We start from the raw sequence: 24,036 nt of genomic DNA, 5'->3' as shown, positions 1-24,036 counted from the left end.
CCTTGACTGTGAAAGAGCTACAAGATTTCCAGTTGCCAGCTATGCTACAGCATCTCCCCAGTCTTTTGTTGAACCACACAAGAAAACCTTACAGGTTCTATTAAAAATTAACAAATATACATATGCCTGATTGATGTACAAAACTATTCTAATCAGAAACAAAGCAAGAGTGAAGACTAAACATTAATAAATGTTACAGGTACTGGGAATGTGGGCTGCTGATCTGCAGCACTGCACAGATGGTAAGAAAAAAGGGCATCAATGGATATCCAAAAAACAGCATAAATGACATTTAATTTAAGCTTAATTAATGTATTATAATGCTAAAGTAGTCATACTATGCATGAATGCTAAAAGCTAGAGCTTTGGCCCAAAGCTAGAGGAGGAACCAAGGATGAAACATCTGATGGTATTCATTATATAAGGTGTCATCTACTACCTCAAAACAAAGCATTTTACAAAACCTCCAAAGATACAGAGCATGTTCTAAAAACAAATTTTCAACATCAGCATCTTGGTTTTGAGATTATTCAAACAGCAATAGCATCTTCCACCCACTTACTTCTGGAGAGAAGGGCAACGACACATTATGATACATAAAAATACATCTCTTTTATGTTATATGCTACCAAATAATTACCAGAATCACAAAGCTAGCTTAATGCTAGAATTATTTGGTTGTGTTCAAGCATTGTGGGTTTTAACATTGGCAGAAATGCTCAAGGTCTCCAACCTCCAAAAAATTGTAAATTAACACTGTGAATGTTATTTGGTTGCCCAGTAAATTCTTTAGCACTGTAATACTTTTTTCAGTACACTGATTCTTGACCTAATGACTTCCCTTAGTGACTCCAGAGTGGGGTTTATGTTTGTAGGTGCTGAACTTTAAGGATTCTTTGAGCAAAAGCCATAAGACAGATAGATAATGCATCCAACATTATCCCCATAACTGGGGAGTTAATCAGAAACACTAATCTTTAGCCAGTCATGCATCTCTAGGGAAATACCCTAATTATTAAACTGCCCGTTCTTCCCAATAATTTTAAATCACTGAGTGAATAACCATTTGGGCTGGTTCAGTAATGACTTTTACCTGTCCAGGAAGAGAAGAGTTAATGGACACAGCAGATGATGGACTTTCCCTGGCCCTCCTGGAACCCCAGGGCTGGCAGGCCCTCGCCAGCAGCAGCTGCAGCCTTGCTCAGCTGCCACATTTCATGTCAGGACACATGTCCCAGCACAGGAACCTCTCCTGGCCCAGCAGCTGTCTCTTGTACTGGACTGCCCAGTCCACTGCTCCAGACATCAGCAGTTTCTTTCTCCCTGCTCAAATTCTCCTTGCACACACTGCTGCTGTTTATGGCTCCAGCGTGCCCTGGGCATGGAGGGACAGTGCTGTTCCAGGTATCTCTGCTCAGGTGAGAAACCAGAGTAGTTTTGTTCTGGCATTCAGGCTGGAGACCAGGAAATCCTGTGAGTGAGCTGAACTGGTCACAATGAGGAGCCTTCCGAGAAAAAGCATTTATAATTTCATAACAAACTTCAAAATCAATACGATAAACACGTGCCCAAGTCAAAGACTGCTCTCAGAAGGACAGCACAGATAGCCATCTTCCTAAGTAGATTCTTACTTCCTTTAGTGGAAGCAAAATAGGGTGGATAAGTGCTGGGACACGTCTCTGAGTGAATTCACATTCAGAATCGAGGCTCTTATCTCTGCCATCTCCTCTCTGCGATAGGAACAGGGTAAGCAAAGCCAAGGTTAGATCCTGTTCAGCTCACAATAGCAGCATGTGGTGCCTTTCAGAGCATGAATGCCAGTTTTTTAGTGCAGGTGCTCTTGTGGTGTGGCCACGGGAGGAAAGCGATAACTGACATCCTTTTCCATTCAATTTACAGTCAAAAGAGTGTTTGTAATTTAGCAGTTGACTGGCTGAAGCTCAGCCCATATGGTAGCTGTTGTTCAGCAAAGGGAAAAAAAAAAGTACAGTACTTAAACCGGAAAGAACTGCATCAACTCCAGGCTTCAAGGGGGTTCTGGCCCACTTTCATTCATATTTAAATGTGCACGTTCACACTGGGGACAGGGACACCGAGCCTCATTTCCTAATACTGCAAATCACTGCTTTACTTTAGGGTCTTGTGAGTTACACACAAAGAGGGGAAAAATGTGAATGCAGATTTGCATCAGTGTCCCGTGAGGAATATTGAACGTTAGAAGCAAAACCAGCTGGAAAGTGCATAAAGAGCACGGCAGACTCCAGTCTGGTCCCTTTTTCAGAATATTTCTCTCCCATTTGCCTTCTGATTGCAGCTCTAAGAGGCCCTGAAGTCACTGTCTACAGTACATAATTCTGAACACAAAGAAAACAAACTTCCCAGACCATTTTAAATATATCTATGAGGTGAAATGTAATTCTGAACGGAAATGTCAACTTATGAGGAAAAAAAAAATCTGTTTCTTTCCTTTCAATCTTTTTAGACAAAGATAGGCTGTTATCAGTATTTCCTTAAAAACCATTAAAAGAAAGTGGCAAATATGTCCCACAGTACAACAAACAGAACGACATTAAAAATAAAAATGGTAGAATGATGATTTCAGGTTAGTTTTAGCTTGGGGAGAGTACTGAACAGAAATCAATACAGGGTACACTGGAACATGCAATCTTCCTGGTCTTTTGACTTATAGTCTACAGCTATGGAGCTTCCCAAGAAAACAAGGAACAAAGGCAAAGAGGAAAAGAGGGAGGGATGGGACCAAACCTCATAATCTCACTTGGATTTCACTACTCCAGTCAAGTTTTTTAAGACATTTATGGTACCACTGGGGACCTGGAGCTGACACATGACTCAAAGGGGAGATGCAGTTATTAAAATTGTGATTAGCAATTTCAAGTGCAGGACTTGTGACATTATACTTTTCCTGTGCAAACGCATCCCAGAGATAGGAGCTTCACAGAAATTGTATTTGCACAGCACTGCACACATTGACAGCTATTGCCAAGCAGCTTCAATTTTTGTCCATTAGCCCTTTAGTTTAGGATAGGACACAGATCACATTAACAAGCCAAAAAAGACATGTGCCAGCCTAGAATCAAATAAAACCCAGTAAAAAGTAATTTCTGCATCCTTCCAACTAGCTCCCAAACTATCCAGTGTGTGTACTTTGCAATCCTGTCATCTTAGGAACTTTTCCCTTCTTCTTGCCTGTGAAAAGCCACAGAAACATAACAGGAAACTGTCCAAACATCCAGGAGAAATACTGAAAGTGACTGTACACGAATTGATCTCAGACACACAAATCACATGAAAAAACTGCCCTGATTTGGTTATTTTATTGTCATTATATGAGGGATTCAAAATTAATACCAGTAACACAGAAGACCTGGATTGCTCAAAAGGTAAAATTCAGAAAAATCAACACATGGAAGGACTGACAAAGGAAAAAGGCTTTCTCTGCTTCAATACAGCAATAAACCACAGTAAGAATATTCAATTCTTCAGCCTCTCTGCAGCTCCCACAATCTTGTACTCCCTGCAACACCCTGGATACCAACATGAAGGCATTTACTAGAGAAACTGATAGGCACCATTCTGAGGTATTTGAAAGCAATTTTGCATCCACTAAAACCCTGCTGTGTTAAATGAGAAAATTGTCTTTGTTGGTTCATACGAAATTGGCCTTTTCTATGAATTAAGGTTATTTTGCTGTGGCTGAAGTGGTATTTTTATTTTTTAGTGTTTCTGCAATTTAAAAATTGGTCACTGTGGAAAAATGTTTCCTTTTACTGTTGTGTTTCAGACTAATTAATAAAGGTATTTAGATCACAGAATTAAAAGAAAACTCTGAAGTTACATCTGAGGTAGATGCAAGTGTGCATACTATATGGGTTACCACAGAACAGACATATTAGGAACAAAAGATGATTATTCAAGGCTATATATTCAGGTTTATCTCTAATTATCCAAGTTTACTACCTTTAAAAAGTAGTTTTGAACAGCTAAAAGCTAGCTATACATCTCACAATATCAATATAAGCATTCTGTTATTCCATACTGTATTTCTGCAGGTTTCATTAGCAAGGTCAGGAGTCAATATTAGTGAGTTACAGTCTGCAAAAAGGATGATGTCACTGAAATATGAAGAAGGTCAGAATCCCCAAAGAGAAATTATCGTAACAACAGAGTGAGATCATTGCTTGCACTTATCTGCTCCAAGGGGCAATAATCAAACAGACCTACATGTACAGCAGCCTAAGCTGAGCATTAGATAAAAGCTACAGAGGCAGTATTTTCCCAAGGTAATACAGCACAGTGCTGTAGATTTTGCTCTGAGCTTCACTCATGAAAAAGCTTACTCTGCAAGGGTCTCAATCCTTTTTCCCCCTAAAATATTTTATACATACATGTGAATAAAAACCCTGGTTTTCTCTGCACTGAATTTCTACAGGCTTCTCAAGATCCTAATCTACACCACGAATAAAATCCCTCAAAGACCCTCAGCCAGAATAAATAAAGTTCCCTGATCTAAAAGAGCTGCAACACTGGCTAACTAATGTTAGCTACCAAGACAAGAAAATTACACAAGTTTATACTATCTGAGAAAACACTCACATTTTTATTGTTCTACCTTCTGCAATATTTTCCTGTGGATACAAGGAAGTAGAAGTTGCTGTGCTGTGGTAAGAAGAAAATCTGTCTTTACAGAACAGAGTGCTGCTAATCATCTGCAATAGGAATGAGCAATTCATCAAAAATTAAGTAAGCTTAAAATGAATTGTAACCAAGGTCTCCTCTTATTTAGAAGTGGTGTCAAGTTGTTAGCTTGCCTCTTTCATCTAAAATAAATATAAATTGCCAAAGTTCAGTGCTTCTGAAGTGAAAAAGATGTCCTATCAGTACATTTAAGGAAGAATTGCAATTGTGCTCCCACATGAGAGAGGCAGCTTCCTGGACGTGGGTGTTTCATTTAAACTTTTAAGAGGACATCAAAACACATTTACATGAATATAGATCAGTGCTTCCGCTGGGTGATTTAAATGCATCTTACAGCTGTGGAGAACCATTTTTTCAGTATTCAAAACATCCTTCTTAAAAAGAGGAATTATTAACTTATGTCTTTCTTTTTATACACATCAATAAAATCAGCCCCACCTCTGAACCCCCTTATTTTCTTAGCAGCAAGCCTCATGCTCCTGTTTGCCCTGTCCCAGAACTCCAACACTTCTGCCTGGCAAACATTCCATGGCACACAGAGCTCAGGGTGAGAGCTTGGTGGCAGACACATTTGACACCCAAGCCCACCTGAAGCCATCACATATCCCAGCACAGAACTCCTGAGTTTGTAAAATCAGGTATTTCCACTACTCATATGGGTGTGCTGGAAGAACGACCATCATCTAGGAAACTTGCTGATTCCTGGTGTGGCTTCTAGAACACCAGGATGATTTATTTTCTTTTAAACAAACAAAGAAAACTCAAGGCTGTTTCTTTAGCTGAAATGTGAGTGTAGAAAATCAGTCTGGGACTCTTCCCTGGGTAGTTGAATGTGTGCTCCCTCTGCAGCTCATGTGTGGGTGAGGGCAGTGCTGCAGCCCTATCAGCTGATCTCGGGAATGTGATCCATTAGAGAACCATCCTGCCCTGAGGGACCAAACAGAGGGTATGTATGGAAAACTGCATGAATTAATGCTGCACAGACCGGTAATGACTTCTGATTAGATAATATAATACATCCCTGAGCAATCAGCACAGAAAAAACACCCCAGATTCTGCCACCAGCTCCTCCACTGCTACACGAGTCACAAATCATGCGCTTCCCCTACCGACATGTTTAATTTTTTAAACATTGTACAGCAAAATATGTAGTGTTCAGAAAGATATTTGTCAGGGCAGAATGAGAAAATACATTTTTTACTGACTTGGTGAGTCCCTGGGATGTTCTCCCCTGTTTTTATATCTCCTGAGAAAAGCAGCATGCTCTTCGAGAGTGTCACTGGAAGTCAGTGATGAACATCATCACCAAGAAGTTTGACACAGGACCATCAGAAAAGGAAATGGCACGACAGAGGAAGCCCTCATCTTTGCCTTGAAAATATACCTATAATTAATAAGATTTGGTTAAATCCGTGGAGTAAAATGATAGAAAATAAACTATCTCCCCTTACTTTGCTATAATTCCAAAAAGAAACTTTTTAGAGTATAACAACATAAAACCAACATAGCTCAAAGTCATGGAAAATATATTTTGATTTCAAAATTAACAAATATTGCAAAATTTCAATCTCTTACATATCAGATAATCATTATTTCTGCTAATCTGATTTGTAGGTTAACTCCATTAACCTTTTCAAAATAATGTTTCTTGTAGCAAAAAGGTCTTTGAACTTACCAGATTCTTAGTTTTTCTTCTATAATCTTACCTCTGGTTGCACAACTCCCAAAAGTAAAGTTTGCCCATTTTTCCAGTAATCATCTTTCTCTCTTCAGCCCTGATAACTGCTTCATCTGCAACAGCATTTATTGTCAACAAAAGCAGAGTGAAAAGCTTATTCAATGACTTTTTTTGCCCTTTCATTACTTATTCAGGATGATTAAATCTGACCTGGAGTAATTTCAAATTGATTTTTACATCTGAAATCTCAAACACAACAACTTGCCACTTTTCTCCCTTTTGTTGGAGTGCTAAATAATTATGTTATGCAAGACTTAAACATTTAATCTTTCTCTCTGTGAAAAGAAGAATGGTCAATTCACAGGAGTGGGTGTGAGGAGGAGAGCTCCACTTCAGTTTGCAGTCCCATCCTTGCCCAGAGCCACAGAGATCCAGCCTGAGCACTTCAAGGAAGTGATGATTTGAGACTTCTTCAGCACAGCACACACAAACTGGGGTTTGCTGAGTCAAACTGGGGGCTAAGGGAGGGCTGTATCATGAGAAAATCTTCAAAATGTGAAATCCAAGGTCTAAAAATGAAAACAGAACAAATTTTTCCTTAAACATTCACTCTGATGAAAAGCAGGGGAAACTCAGCATACATTGAGCAAAGAGGGAAGACTCAAGACTGGCATTCCCCTCCACAACAGCTCGATATTTTAGCACATTTACTGTCAGCCTCCAGCCCTTCTGCTTTGGATCATGCAGACTCAGATCAAGAATCAGATCTAGGGAAAAAGGCATCTGTTCAGAGACTATTAGCAGCTCTTTGTTTTATGAAGTGACCAGTGTTTCCAAAAGATGCAACATCTTTTCTTTTTCAATAAGGATTTTGCAAGAAGCTTATCTGCAAAGAAAAAAACACCGCCACTTTATAAAAAGTATTACAAAAGCCATTTTTACAGTTACAGTAAAAGACCACAACACAGACATTAAGAGTCTGTCCCTCAAAACCACAGGTCTTTCATTTACTTGATGGTTTGGGATTTTTTGTTGGTTGTTTTTTAAGTAAAATACTATATTTGGGGGCTCTTGTATGCATTTGTTTTTTCTGCCATCATGGTGAAGCTGCAAACATTTTCATGTTTTTGTCTAATTTGGTGCCAACATCAAACTGGAAACTTTTTTTTAAAATGAAAACCAAGATTCTGATGAAATACAAGACCTGTGGTTTTTAGGAAAAACAAAGTATCACAAGATCTGTCTTAAAAAAAACACAGGGTTGGCAACAGTAACAATCTTATGTACAGTAGCCTGCTATTTATAGGTGCACTCACAAGTCTGCAGACATATTTCTGCTCTCCAGTAACAAACCTAGGAAGAAAAAGGGCTCAGCAACAATTACCACAGATATCTGTCACGTTTTAAGTCAAGAACAAAATGAAAGTGGCACAAAACCCAGTTCCTCATCTGGCAGATCAAACAGAATTCAACTGCAGTGATATAAACAACAAATTACACAAAATGAGATTCTGGTCCTAAAACTCTGGGAAAAGTCCTAAAAAAAAATCCTAAAATCCTAAGAACCAAAGGCTGGGCTGTATTACAAGGGGCACGTCCATGAACTGGGCAGCAAAGGGAGGGATGTACATTCATTTTTATGTCCAGGGGGCCCCTGTGCCACAGCAGGCTCACTGAGGGGTGTCTCTGACACTGTACATGTGATTTTTATACTCTGTAGTGACTCTGTCAAGTGCTCAGTAACTTCCTTCACTGAACAGCTCCTTTGTTCCTACAAGCTGAGGTTTAAGTTAATATCCACTCCAGCTCCTCTGGCCCTTGTGTTCCTGCTCTGGGGCTGAGCACAGCCCCCCTGCATGGACTGGGAAATGTGGCTCCACTCTTTTTTTCATTGGCTTAGAGTGATTCACACATAATATCACAACGACATTGCTGAAGTCCTAACTCCTAATATCAATACTGAATCTGTTTATACACAAAAGCAAGGAAACCTTTCAGATATATTTAGAAGATGCAGCTGTTTTGAATTTTTTTAGTTAGCTATGAAGAAATGCATAGCTTAATTCTTTCTGACCAGAGAAATGTGTTGTCTGTAAGCTCCAGAGCAAAAGCAGAGCTCAGCTTGTCAGCCACCAACTCTTTGTCTACACAGTTTAGTAACTATGACACAGTGATGTTAATCACAGTTTTGGTATTTTCTCTTTGGAAGAAATGATGCTGATAAGTAAAAGTGACAGCTATCAGAGAGCAGGGTGATTACTGTACTTCCATTTTCTACAGCACAAACTCTGCCAGCCCACATTAGCAGAGGCTTCTTCATGTGCTCTGGGGGCCTCAACCAAGAATCACAAGAACAAAAGAAAAATTAAGGCATTTCCCTTACAATACTCTTTTCCTTGAGAAAGAGTAAGCTCTGTAATTTCATGATGTTGGGCCTCCCACCTTCAGGCAGTCTCAGAATTGCATCCCCAGTGATCTCAGAACATCAACCCTGCAAAATACACTTCCATTCAGTTCTTCAGGCTCCACCTATCCCAGCAACAAGATTCAACAGAAACCATGATTCAGTGGGAGGTCCTGGCAGAAAAGGGATTAAAAAGGTTATTTAGAGCTGCTTTCTGTAGTCAGTGAACTGGTAGCTGGGGAATTGCTGCTGCTGGGAATGCACAGGTCCCTTCCAACAAGCTCCCAAAATTATGACCTGCCACAGTCTTTTTATTGAAATTACAGGACAGCAAAGGAGACAGAGGCCTGTTTCTTCACACAGTCCTTTGCACAAGCAAGGCTACACAGTGTACACTGGTACACTACTACCAGTGTGCTCTGATTGGTAATACACTCTGCCTGCCAAGGCAGCCTATCTTCCATGGAGCACACTTGTACATTATCTATTATTGAACACTTCTAGAGCATAATGCAATCCCATTATGCAATGCAAACAGCTCCTATAAAGACATCTATGCAAGTGTAATGGGTTTTTTTCCACAACATTTTTATATTACTCTTCCAGCCTTCCCCTTTCACACCAGCTGCAGTTGAGCTACTCGCTGGCCTTGATGCTTACGATGTTGGATGTGATAGGAACAGACTAGACATTGTTTTAACACAGGAAGGTTAATTTAAAATAACCTTCCTAAGCTGTTCATACTGCAAGACAGCAACATTACAAGGAGAAGACATGGGTTCATAAATAGGATCAGCTTTCAATCCTCAGAGCAGTGGCAGCAGCACTTGTCACGAGCGCTCTGTGCCGAGCCTCCCGGGAAGCGCAGCCGCAGCTGCAGCTCCTGCTGTCACTCACAGCAGCAGCAGGGCCAGGCTGTCCTTCCAAGAGCCCTGCTCCTCATCTCCTAAAGGTAAATGCTGCCATGGCAAGAGATGAAAGGCAGAAAATGCTCCACAGCATGTCTGCTGCTGTATTTCAGCACCAGTTGGCTTTTGATGTATCTGTGTCCCCCAGCAAATGAACCAGCCCTTGAAATTAGGCTGATTGTTATAAAATCGTCATTTAAAGAAGCCTTAGAAAGATTTAAGAAAAAAACCCAGGACTTACAGTCACACACATGTATTAGAGGCAACCAAAAACCACTACTAAAAGGCTGTATAAGTCCTGCTATATAAATTTCTTGAGGGATTTTTGTCATCTTAGTCTCTAACTCCCACATGACTGACCTTGACTTTGCATCCTCCTCTTGGAACAAAGCAGGAATATCTCAGAGTGCTCAGGAGGTAAGTCTAGCCAAAAAGATACACTGCCTTCAAATGCAGCAAAGGATTAGAATTCCTGAAGCTGTCATGGACTTTGTCAAGGCCTTTTTAAGCATAATTAAATGTGCCTCTTCCTCATGGTCAACCTTCTTACAGGTCCACAAAGACAGCATTTAGGCAGCCTTGCATGATTGCCACTCCAATCTATTTTCTTGAATCCTACAATGAAAAGACCACTGGATGTTGTTTTCCAAACGCCATAAAAATATCACACTGAGTTAAAAAAGCCAGGGATCATTTTGTACTACCCCTCTGAAAAGCCTGTTGCTTACTCCACAGCCATCTTTTCAGATAAACAGTGTGGGCTTTTTCTTCTATTTTAAGAAAGTTATAATCCAGAATTACTATTTTCATGAAAATATGGCAGAGGGGACAATGACCCATATAACTGTCATGGAATCATCTCTAAAGCCCAGAAGTTTCCTTAAGGCTTGTCTCTAACTCTGAGGCCCCTGCTATAGCAAAAAAACCAAAAAAGATACAAAATACTCCAGGGTAGCAGTTCTCACTGGCATAAATCATTCCGAAAGCAGTGATATAACAGTGATTTATTCATTACCTTACTTATTACAGTGTAAAAGAGCCATATAAAAAAAATCTGGAAAGAGCTCTCCACAGACAGGAAAAAGCCAGTCCAGCACTGAACTGGTGATGATGAACAGTCTGCCTTCCATTTGTAATTCCACCTGAGAAGATGCAGATTTTAGCTGTGCTCTGTGGCCACTTCACAAAAATATCTTGTAACAGTACTGAATTCCCCTCCTCCTCAGGGGGTAGCAAACCTGTGTGAGCATGTAAGAAATGCAGGGCTTCTGAATAAAGTTTTATTTTTGCTGCCTGGGCAAATTATTATTTATTGTTACCCTTTTACACCAGCAGCTTTTCTGGGAGAAAAAAATGCATCCAGATGTCTCACTGGAGAACAGTGAGACATGTAACTTTCTAAGGGTGAAGGACAAGGCTTTTACAAGGCCATGAAAATGCTAACAGGAAAACACTACTAAATTTTGCCTTTTTTTTTTTTTTTTCAAATTCCAGAACCAGCAAGTCTTTACAAATATAAGCAGTTTCAGTAAAAAGAAGTAAGATGATAATAAAAATATTCCTCTAAAGAACCAGTGGGGTGTTATACATTTAATCTTTGTTAAAATAGGAAATTAAGGAGGAGGGATGAGGAGAAGAAAGGATAAAAGGATAAATTAACAAACAAACAACAAATAAATAAATAATAAAGCTCCTGTAGGAAAACAGCATCTGTTGAAATAGAAAATATCTGTCAAACAGCCCAAACCACACTATTTCATGGTATCTATTTTTTCCTCTCATTAGTCATGGTTTGCAGGAGTTTTATGACCATGGAATGATGCAGCTGTAAAAAAACAAAACAAAACCTTTTCAGTTTATTAATAGATGCTATAAAAATAAATACTAATTTTTATCTTTTCCACTTTTGAGTAGATCCAAAGTAGCACAAAACAAATCAAAAAGCACACACTGACAACAGAGGATATGACTAAGCCACATCAAGTAGATAAGAGCCCAAACTTCAGACACGCTGCTAAATCAAATTGGTATTTACATGTAAATATTTTATCTTGCATGTAAACTATTTGTCTCAACACCAGTCAGATCAGCAAAGCCTACACAGACAACTCATGTTAGCTCTGGAAGTGTTCTCTTTCTCAGGGCTGTACTGAAGCAGCACATCACAGATACTGCAGATTTGCAGTAGAACTGGTGAAGAAACACACAGTATGAAAAGCACACACTTTTTATCACTATTCCAACATATCTATGTATGGTTTAAAATAAGAGAGTCTACTCCAAGGACCAAATTCAAAACATTTTATGAATACCAAAGGACAATGTGCCAACATTACAACAGGTACTAAAAAGCCCTTACTCCTGTTTTCATGACTGTCCCTCTCCTATACATGATGCAACAAAGAAAACTACACTCTCTTGCCTAGTTTCAACTCTTGGGTTTTCACAGGCAGTCTGGTATGAACAAGAACCGAAATGAATCAGAAGCTATGTGAGAATTCAAATTATGCATTTAAAAAAATGGTGATGACAAAATAGTCCAGCTCATTCACATCCTCTCCTCCACGTGCTCTTCTGTTTCTGCTTCCAAAGGAAGCACAGAAAAATTTACACAGCATTCTGAACCAAACTGAAGTTAGAAAGGAGAAAGCCTAATAGAAGAAGCAAAACTATCAGATACCTTCCCTGAAGAATTTAGGTTGATATGATCAGGGCCAGGAGAAAAGTCACTTGAGCTCCCAGTTCGAGTTTTGCTGCCAAGTCACACTGTGGGAGGATTTAAGCAGACCTGAAAGCTTCTAGTCCCATCTGTAAATGGAACTTGTCTGGCACTAGATTTAAATATGAAAAAACGTTTCAGACAGATATATTTGAGGAAGCCCTCTCTAATCAAGAGTGCTGCTTTACTTCCAGAGTTTTCAAGTACAATGTACTTTACTGTCTGCATAAAGTATGTGAAGAAAATTGATGTCCAGTTTCTCATTTATTCTGGAGATACTCGCTCGTCTCACCTGGAGTCTGTGGAAGCTGAAGTTTTTAATAAGGTGTGTTTTAAGGAGGAAAAACAAGACAAATCTTGCTCAGCTTTTTGCAGAGCTGTCTTCCACATATACTATTTTTGCCCTCTGCTTTAAAGATATATTAAAAGATAAAAGATATAAAGATATATTACTGCTCTAGTAACTGCTTACATGAGGAATGGAGTAAAACAAAAAGTTTAGAAATTCCTAATAGGCTTACTTACATCTATTTACATACAGGTAACTATGAAAGTTATAGGTAAGAAACAAATACATTACAGAAATTAATTTAAAAAAACAGTCAAAACCATTAAGGAGCTAAATTCAGTGCATGGTTTATTTGCAAGAAGCTAGTTAACCAGCTCTTACCGTAACTACATGCAACAAATCAGAAAGAAACAAATTGAATTGGGAGTTCCTAATCCTTGTGACAGGAGATTCAATAGGGCATTAAATTTTAAAAATTGAGACTAATTGCAGTGAATACACTTCTATTTTATTTCAATAAATAAACTATTTTCTCTGTACAAAAGTTGGAAAGGCTTAAGTTTATTAAACATAAGCCACAGACAAAGCATATAAGAAAAATGGTATCAAAGAACAAAGTCCAAATGAAATTTTGCATCTGCTGCATATAAAATACCCCACCCACAGATCAGGAGAGAAAGGGGGCAGACACAGCTACTTATTTCTGCTCAGAGTTCTTTGCTTCTCAGCGTGCTCCACGATTTTTTCTTCCACATAGAGCCCCTTTCTCTTTCTCACTGCGTTCATGTACTTGCGGGCCTGGTTCTCCGAGTCCGCCTTCTCCCCAAAGTGCAAATATTCCTCCTCCGTCGTTGGCACCCAGAACGGGTCACTTGAAATGATCTACAAAAGGAAACAAACAAAAAAAAGAGTAAAGTAGCACAAATTTATTAGCACATTTCAAGTAATCAACTGCTGAAGTAGAGAAAGCAAAGTAGAGATCAGGTTGTCTGGAAAGCCTGCAATTTGCCATGGAAGCAGAAAACAAGACCGAAGACACACTCTGCAGCTCTGCCCAAAGAAGCCCACAATAACTTTTCAAATTCAACTGCAGTTATCTGTCCAAGTTTTCCTAAAAGCAATTTCAACTGCCCATCAGCAAATAGTGCCAAATAATGTTCAGAAAACTCTCAACTTCCAAGACGGAAGTCCTTATATAGAATATTATCACACAACAATTGTATTAGAATTTATCAGAACTGAGGATTTCTGCTCATTTCTGTGCCCTATGTTTTCCAATCCCAATCCTGAGTTGGACAGATGGTTTAAAAATCACTGTTTCTGGTTCTAACACATATAGCAGAGCTGTTCTTGCAGCTTTGTAGCCCTTCTCTAGAATAGATTTTAGATCTAACATGATCATAACTGGACATATCTTTATTTCCAGTTCATCCTCTGTACCCCACACTTGTGAGACTAACAAAGAGAGTATTACAGAGAACCCTAAATACAAACATTAGGAAGGGATGGAACTGACTGTATAATGTTACACAGGTACTACTGCAGATTTCAAAAATACTAATTTTCTTGATAGTAGATTTCCTCACAAGAGGCAGTTACAGTTAATATATTTACTAAAAAAAAACCCAAAGGTAATACCGGATTAATTTCTTAAACAAAATCCTCATGGAAAAAGCAGTCCAGCCAAGTATTAGTTACTGCAAGAATCACGATAGTTGTAACAACTGAGCACATTACTCTATAATAATTTCTGAAATATTAGCACTAGCACTAATAACTGACAAGGAGAGAACAAACTTTCCTAAATTACCAATTTTAGCTTAATGCTATAAGCCTTTTCTACCTTTGCAAACTTTTTCTTCTGACAAATCCTTTCAATTGCCATATGGTGCTTCAACCAAAGCAAAATAACCTAGAGCTCAGGTTATACAAACTAGAAAGAAGAGGAATTAAAAAATGATGACTGAAAATGGATGATTTTCCCCAGAAACATGGACAATTGTAGAGTCCTAATTTAATACCTCATGTTAACTCCAACACAACCACATAAATTACACTTTATGGGGAGTTAGCAGAATGACTATGGCAGCCTAATTTGTATTAGGCAATACTGTAGGTTCAATCTTGCAAAAATGGGATGTAAAGCTAAACCAACAAAAAGAGTTCTAGTTTGCTACAGTTAAGCACATGTACAGACTTGTTAAATTAAGTGCTGAAAGTGACAGCCAATCTCAATTATTTACATGGAAAATGACTATGCACAGGGTTGTCTGGCTGAAAACCAAAAGCAAGTAGAGCTCAGAAATAAACAGCCTGAAACTCAGCTTTCCAAATTTTTATGTGTTTATTTTTCACCATAAACGTAAGAACTGCCTAACCACAGAAGAATCTGCTTGAGTCATATTCACTATGATGTCTTGCACAGGGCCTTATAATCAATACACAGAAACTTAAAGCTTACATCAATAAAAAAGAATGTTCCCCTCTCTATGAGAGTTTGAGAGATTCACTGATACTTTATGCACTAGAAATACAGAGAAAGGGCAGTGGAGATTGCATGCTGACTTGATAAAGCTGTAGTGATGCTCATTCTGAACATCTTAATGATGTAAAGCTATAGTGGACTTTCCCTTTCATGATCTGCCTAAAAAGCTGAACAAACAAAAATTTCCAACTCTAAGAACACATGAAGAAGAAAAGGTGCTCAGTGGATTTGCTTCAGACTGAGGGAGGTTATACAGCTACAAACTGGTAAGTTCAAGACTGTTACTATGCCCTTTGATGACATTTTTTTTTTTAATTGGCAAGAAATGCAATGCTCAGAAATTATGTCCAGAGAGAAGCAGTGAGAGAGCAGTTCTTGAAGAATGAATATAACACAGGGGTCCAAAAGTATACAAAACTGAACTTACAGATCTAATCTACCTGTAAATATTTAGATACTGTAGTGATGGATGTTTAAGAAAATCCCCAGGTTCAACAGACTGGCTCTTTCAAGAACTGATGAAACACTTGCCCTACTGAAGTTTTGCACTGGATATTTCTTCCACTGACAAGAATTCTTTATGCTTCAACAGGTCTCAGGGAAGTCAGCATAACAGCAGGTTTAAATGTACTATTCAGTATTTACTAGCCAGCAAGGGTAAAGCTATTTCAGCACAGGGTTACAGAATCCTGGGTGAACCTTGTACTGCTACATGATGCAGAGCAGTGCAGTAAAGAGGTTAATTAGGTTTCAAAGAACTACCTCAGGAGTTAGTTTGCCTCATCAACCTGTCTAAAAAATTCAGCCACTACACACTGCTTCTAGAGCAAGATCTGGTGGTATCAGAAAATTTCTGTTAGAGAACTACACCTACCTAAATGGTACAGATACACTATAAAAGATAAATTAATCAGCACATGTGTTACCATGCCATGGTTAAGCAATGGGAAAGAGAAACCCAGGCCATCATCTTTAAGAAGTCACTGTAACCCTATTATGACACACAGGGGTGTTACTGAAACAGTTACCCAAACAAAGAAGTAGGAAGTTTTTATTTTTTGAAAGTTCTGAATCTGTGAGTGAAGGCAAAGGCACAATCCAGACTGTTCCTCTTTATTCATATCACATTAATGCATCAAGGCAAATGTTCACAGCAGGTGGAATCCATCATTCCCCTGCTCTGTTAATACAGTGCAAGCATGCAAAAGGAGAACGGTCCCAAAGCATTGTCATCAATTTCCTTACAATGGGAACTGTCAGAATGGTGGGTCTGGGCTTCCTGGAATCAGAGCTAAGAAGCTTTTTAGGTCCTGAGCTATTGTTTGTATTCATGGGAACCTCACAGGGATGGTTCTGGAATTTGTAACAGGAATTGAGTTTTTTGTCTGGATGAAGCCCTCAGCGATGAATTAGATTCTAAATGGACCATTCCTTCTGGAATATGGTATAGTTATTTCACAGAGGGCATTTACTTTGGATCCTTAAAAATCTACAGGATCAAAGCAGAGCAGACACCCAGAAACATTATTGTTATATGCCACTTCTAATTTAAAATTATTTAAATGTTTCCATATACTACTTTTTCAGTACAAAACTAAAACATATAGCCTAAGACCCCCCCTTAAAATCAGAAATGTGAAAGCATCTTGACAACACCTTCTCAAAAAGTTACATTCCTAAACAAAACCTTCAATCAAAAGAGAACCAGACATTCAAAATAATATGCCTTCTACAGATGAAAAATCTTTAAGGGGCTGAAGCAATTCAGTTAACCTTCTATCAAAGGTCTGTCTCTCTCTGTCAGTGTGAGCAGGGGGGAAAAGAAAATTACCACAGCCAAATATTGTGCCCCAAAGAAGAGATCAAGAGGCACTAATATTAGGAATAAGACTCTGTAAAACCAACAGTATTATGGTATTGTTAGCATGATGATAAAGTACATTTTCAAATACCACCATACTGTGCATGACTTGGTAACTAGCAAATTCAGTACACCTTTTCTCCAGGAATTTTTCTAGGACTTGGGAATTTTTCTTTTTAACAGTGTGAACTAGCCAGTGGCCTGTGCTTATTTATTACTCAATATCAGAATTCTCTGTCAGGGACAGCATCAGCCTTAACTATAAACAGCCCAGCACACACACAATTGCTCCTTCAAGTGTACACAACAAAGTGCTTCCTCCTTAACACAACCAAGTATTTCTATACATCTGCAAGGCTCTTCTGAAAGACATTTATTTTAAAAAGTGAACTATAAATCAAGATCCATGCAGTAGATTACTGGACCAGCATTTATTCTATTAGAAAACAAGCATTTTCTCTAAATGAGACCATATACAAGGCAACACAGAAAAATGAATCAGTGCACAGCAGCTGATACAGTTCTTAAATCTGTTATTGTAAACACAATGCCTAAATGATGGAAATGTTCCTATTAAAGAAGCATTGAAATTAAGAAACATTTAAAATTAATCTTCATTGATTTATTTTCTAGAAGTCTTGAGTGATACAATTTGTTTAAAGTATGACTATAAGCATACCTGTAGAATTTCATTATGCTTTAAAGAAAAACTCCCAGTCAAATACATGAAGGGTGTCCCATTGCTCACTGCAGAACCCACTCTAGGTATAAATAAAACTGTTTATAATGAAGTCAGCTGGGATTAGGTATTTCAAAGAAGTGAATAGATTACTTCAAATGTTGTAAGCAAAAAGTATTCTTCAGAAGAACAAACCATTCTAAAGCAAGATGTTTTATTAAATATAACAGCTATTTAAACAAACACACCCAAACAATGAAGTGTCCTAAGACTTGTTTAGTAAGAGCATGCAGAGTAGCACAGGCAAAACAGATATCACTCTCTTTTAGCTTAACAGTGACACATTAATAATTCAAGTTATAAATGCTTGTATCTCTATGAGAGACATAATCTGAATACCTGTAATAATAATCAACAAAAATAGAAATACTGTGAGCATACAATGTCAATACTGATAAATTATACAGTGTGTACTAATCTTGCAAGTTATTATGTAAGCTAACCAAGCTTTTCACTAAGACATGACGTAGAGCAGACCACTTGCAACTCAAGAGGACTTGGAATTTTAAGGCTTAATTTGAGGATGATTTATTATTTGCATTTCAGTGTCACCCAGATGGCTCCAATAGTGATCCTGGTCCCATTGTCTAGTGTATTTCACAAAATGATGGTAAGAAACAGTTTCTGCCTAAGGCAGCCTAATTATGCAAAACAAGGTTGAGAGAAGCACCAGAAGCAAACAGAAGGGATCTGCCTAGTTCATCCAAAAGGTCAGGCAGATTTGGGAACACAGCCATGCTCCTGGTAGCATTTATCCTACTGGTCCTTACTGACTGATGAAGACAGAAAATTTCTTTTGAGCCAAATATCATCAATGTGGAAAATGCCTTAGAGCTGGGCCATGAATAGAAAGAAAGAGCAGTCTTACACTGATGGAGATTTTAAGACCAGCAAGCAACATTATGGCCTTTGTGAATTGCTCAGTAAGAAATGCCAAGAAACACTAAACTCAGTGTTGACTGGGCACAGCAGCCATCAGCAAGCCAGGAAAAACATTATGCCAGAAGTTCTTTCTTCTGTAAAAAAAAAAAAAAAAAAAAAAAAAAAAAAAAAAAAAATCCAAATAACTATTATGCACAATTTCAAAGATGATAGGGGCTCCAGTGGATCAGAATCCTTTCTACCTTTGAAAATTTGATGGCAGAAAGGTAAGGTATTTCAAGAGCATTTACAGTTCAAATGGTGTCTATTGTCTATCACCTAGTAATGACAATGACACTGACACAGACTATGCAATTGAGAAAGGTACAGCTGATATGAGCATCTGAAGTAGCCCTGAGAAACTAAGAATTCAGAGGTGCATATGAATAGTTACCTACTGTTTTTCAAGAAAACCACATGTAATATGCTGGGTAATGCTGCACAAGTGGTTCTGCACTGAGCACAAGCAAATTCAAGGCCACTTGGGTACTGGCAGTGTGCTTCCAGAACAGAGAATACCCTACATGAATGTACTGGATGTGGACACCCTGCAAATAAAAGCATCCAAAACTACCCCATAATTCAGAGCTTCCACTCACAATATAATGGAGACTGCCAAGGCCTGAAAATGCCTGGTTAGATACAAGAACTCCTCTTCGAAGAAATATTGTTATAATGAACATTTACACAGTTAGCTATAAAATAAACTCATACAAGTTTATTTTGGCTCAGGAGCTTCATCCTTGTTTGTGTCTCAAACAGTGACAGATAAGCTTTACCCTTGACTTCAGCCAGGAGCTGTTAATGGGAATTTGGTAACTGGAAACAAAAAAAGGACATGTGTGACTCTACTGCTGCATTTTTTCCTGTTACTTAAGAAGCATGTATTGAGAAAGAGAATTAAAGCCACACCCCTACCACTCTTATTTACTGTTTCAATTAGCTTCAGATGCTCCTGCCAAAACAATGAGCTTTTTATATTTGAAAGGTTCCAGGTTACTCCTCAAATTCATTTATGTGCCCAAACTGTCACTGGTGCAATAATGTATGTAAAGGTACAGCTCAAACCTAGAATAGATTCTCTCTCATTACCTCAGCCTGCTTCCTGTTTAATGCATGCCTAACAATCCAGCAACTTCTATATTAAGCCCCATCTTCCGAGCTGTAAAATGACTTACAATTTGAAAGGCATGAATTAAAATTCAGAGTATAAAACTTCCACATTCACAAGTCTCATATTCCTAGCAATTATTACACACAGCCCTTCTCTTTCTCCAGAGCCCTGAGGCATGTTCTAGGCACTATTCTACTTAGAAGGGATAATGACAAAGAATTCTGATTAAATGTGTTTACAGTTCACTCATGCCCCCTCAAGAAGAAAAGTATGTTTAATAGTTAATCTTCATGCAATTGCAAAGATGTGATTTAACAGGAATACTATACATTTCACAACTTTACAACTAGTAGATGTCTTTGACAATCCTTGCTGAAAATTCAATCAGCATCTGAATAGAGCCACATGTATTATTTCTTTTTACTTTTAACACAGATTTTCCAAATGGGATCAGAGTTCCATTACTCTTAAGGATTGTGCAATCACAAATACATTCTTGTTCAAAACCTTATGATTAAGATAAAAATAACGTGACTGAGTAAAAGATTTAACTGCAACGAACTGAGAACAAAAGAAAAAGGCTCAAACCAAAACATACATTAACTGAAGGTGTAGTATTAATTCAAAGTTTAAAAAAAATATAACGAGTTTGAAAGTACTGCCAAGTAAACCCAACACACCTAACATTTGCCTAACTTTTAAAATTAGTTTTTTTTAAGATGGGACTAAACTGAAAACTCCCATTAATGGTTCCTTGGTGCTGTTCTTTACAGGCACAAATAAATTGCATAAGCATGCCAGAAGACATTAATAAAAAAGGAGTATCTGACAAGATAGACCTCGATATATGTATTGCTCCATCCCTTGGGGCTGGAGCAATCTGAACTACACAAAACCCATTCATTAACTGAATTTAAAAAAAATGGCAATATCATTCCCCCAGAGACCAAAATGGCTTCATTTAAATGTAGGCTCTATCATTGACTTTCCTGTATTCAGAGTCTACAAATATAAGGAAATATAATGAAAGAGTGAACTCAAACCTCACCTCTTTAAACACACTATATGCATGTGATTTCCATGGGACAAAGTGTTTGGAAGTTTAAAAATCCCCCAAACTGTCTATTTCACTTTGTGTAAAATGGGTTAATAACACATTAGAAGGAATTTGTGCAGACAAATACATGTCCCAGCTAATGAGCTGAGCACACTGAGAAAACAGCAGCAGCACAGAGCTCTTTCAGAATGCCATGGAAGGGTTTGGAGAGTGTACAATTAAAGCAGCAACCACACTCTCACTAACACAGTTTTAACACTAAGGAAAAAATAGTGTAAGATTACACAAAGTTCACATCATATTATCTTACACAATGATGCACTGAATTTCGGATTCAAATAAAATGCTGGTGATTATCATGTAAATACATCTACCATAATTCATCAGGAAGGTGATAATGTCAAAGTCATGCCCAACACTTTATGCAACTTAGTGCAGAACTCAAAGAGAAGAAGAAACAGGAGCTGAGATACAATTCTCATGGTTTCTCTGGTCATGCTAACACTAGAAATTCTGAAAATTGTATTTATTTAGAAATTGTCTTGATGGTGTGAGAGTAATGTGCACTCCTTCTGCCATCACTGCACAGAGATAATATTACTCATAGCTTAGTAAAAAGGCTTATTTTATCACAAAAGTATGTGAGCATGGCTTTCATGGAGACAAAAAACCCAATCCTCCCCCACTGAAGGATTTCCCAGGTGGAAAGGTGACTGCTTGCACAGTAATTTTCCTACTACCAATGCATTTAACATACTAGCTGCAATTATAATTTCTCTCAGAGGTCAGTTTTAGAACATGCTGCCAGTTGTTCAAATCCTTCTGTCCTATGAGTATCTATAACTATGTGTGAATATCTTCTTATGTGAAATTTGTAATATCTGAGAGTAAATGCACACACCACAGCTTGGGGATAGAAGGGGAGGCCTAGAGCCACCGGGTTCATTTTTGCTTAGTGCTGGAACAGAGGAGCTACAAATCCTAAAGAAGCTGCCATTAGATTTGGTTAGCTGGAATTGATGTCCTACTAGCTGATATTCCTTTAGGGCACTGATGTCAGAGGCTCAGACAAAAGCCCACTAAAGGCACAAAACCTCACCAGCAGTACTTCAGAGGAGACCATCCAGAACTGACAAAATTACAACACTCACTGGTTTGAGGTACCTAATCTGCAACTGGCTGTAACAAAAATCCCTATACTCAAAAGATGCAGTTTCTCTATTTTTGTGTGTGTGTACACCATCTGAGAAGGGTTGTCCCTTTTTTTTTTCCTTTCTGCATTCTGTGCAGCTGTTTTTCCTTTTGTGGTTCTATGTGAAGGTGGACTTAGTTACAAAAGATTAAATAAATCAATGTAAGGGAGGAGAGCTAAGTCCTTGGTGCAGGCATTTACTAACATCAGTAAGGCACCACTGCCAAGCAAGACAAAATGTACTTTTGCAAGTGTACTGTTTCAAGTATTCTTTCAAGTACTCTTCCCAACTCTTTTGCTAGCACGTGGCCAGTTTGCAGAGGTCCTCCTTTTCCATTATCATCCACATTACATTTCTGACACAGCTGAAAGAAATACAGTTAGTGGAGTTTTTATAGATACCACCTAGTGGGACAACTTAGCTGTGGATGAAGAATCCACACCATGTGAAAAAGTAGCACATACTTCAGCAAGTAAAGCAGCCCATAGCTGGCAATTGCAGGGAGTGTCACTGACCTCAAAAATCTACAGTTGGCTGTACTCAGAGACTTGACATTTGAGGTGACAAAATAAATCAAGGATCAAACAAACAAAGGTTTTTTTCATCCATTTACAAAAGATTCTACTGTCTTCTAACACCAAATAAAGGAAGGCTTGACCAAAACAAACAAACAAACAACCCCCAACCAAATCCAGAAAAACATAGACTTTGAAGTTATTTTAAAAATATAAGGTGAAAAGTTTATACCCACTGACTTTTGCCCTTGAAGCCATTTTTAGCTTTTCCAGTGGAGTCTTCTGAGGAGCCTGACGATGCAGGTGTGTTTGTCTTGAACAAGCTCTGATTTACAGCTTTTATTTTTTCCCCCTGAATATCTACTCTCCACATCATAGGAACAAACTACACTGCACTTTCAGCTGGTGACATTCCTGACCAGTTTTCCCACTTCCCACTTGATTTACACCTTAACATTCAACTCTTCATTTCTTTAAGTGACAAGGATGACCAAAAGGAATAATTTTGAGGGCACCACTACTTACTATCAACAAATTTAATTTTGAGAGAATTAAAACTATTAATTTGCCTTTTAAGCAAGAAAATTTATATTGGCTTGGAATATGGAAGATGCCTGCTAGACCATAAGAGGTTAACTTTCATGTGCATTAGATTTACTGATACATTTATTTTCTGTTAGTGGTAGGTTGGGGCTGTTTTGTGGTTTTGACTTTTTTTTCATTCCCTAAACAAGTTTACCAGAGAACTCATGAGAAAGGGCACATAAATACAGGAAAACACATCTATAAAGAAACAGTTTCATTTATGAAAGACTTACTTGCTATTGAAATAAAAAAGTATCCCATCTAAACAAAATATAAATACATTTCTGAACAGCATGTCTACAAAAAGAAATAATATAAGGCTTTTTTCCTCATTTCAAAAAGGAATTAATCAAATGTCTTGACCAAAACTTAACCTTTTCTGCTTATTATTCCAGTCTGCCACATCTACAGGAAATAGATCACCAAAACAGATGGAATGAATAGATATTTTTACCTCCCAGTGGCTGAACACCAGCTGTGGACTGGCCAGGCCACTGGTTCTCTTCCTGATTTCATCAGCAAAGCCAAAGCTTTCTGCTACTGGCAGGACTGCCTTAATAATAAACACATCCGTCCCCTCTTTCATCTCCTCCTGGAGCACTCTGCCTTCCCTTTTGGACAGCACAGCATACACTCGACCTGCAGAGACACAATTCCCATCAGCTTGCCAACATATTCACATCCTGAATACACCATGAAGAGAAATACATCAATATTCGTTCAAGAAGGTGCAGCTTTAAGTAAAATGTGTAACATTTTTTGGCTAAAATTCTTTTTTGTAAGTCAATCAATTAAATGGACACACTAAATTCAAACAACATATTCTGCCACACAATGTGCAGAACCATCTGA

General features: G+C 38.2%; 1 protein-coding gene across 1 annotated transcript in view; it reads right to left on the bottom strand.

The window, feature by feature from the left end:
- Positions 1-13,200: 13,200 nt before the first annotated feature.
- Positions 13,201-24,036, bottom strand: part of EFL1 (elongation factor like GTPase 1) — a 64,638-nt gene continuing 53,802 nt past the window's right edge. Inside the window, exons 19-20 of the mRNA XM_021537581.3 lie at positions 23,639-23,823; positions 13,201-13,596 (exon numbers count right to left, since the gene is read on the bottom strand). Of these exons, the coding sequence (XP_021393256.2) occupies positions 13,408-13,596; positions 23,639-23,823 (374 nt within the window). The 3' untranslated portion in view covers positions 13,201-13,407. The remainder of the gene's footprint in view (positions 13,597-23,638; positions 23,824-24,036) is intronic.

The sequence above is a fragment of the Lonchura striata genome, chromosome 11 (genome assembly GCF_046129695.1).
Source record: "Lonchura striata isolate bLonStr1 chromosome 11, bLonStr1.mat, whole genome shotgun sequence".
NCBI classification, from domain to species: domain Eukaryota; kingdom Metazoa; phylum Chordata; class Aves; order Passeriformes; family Estrildidae; genus Lonchura; species Lonchura striata.
This window is presented reverse-complemented; position numbering and strand designations above follow the sequence as displayed.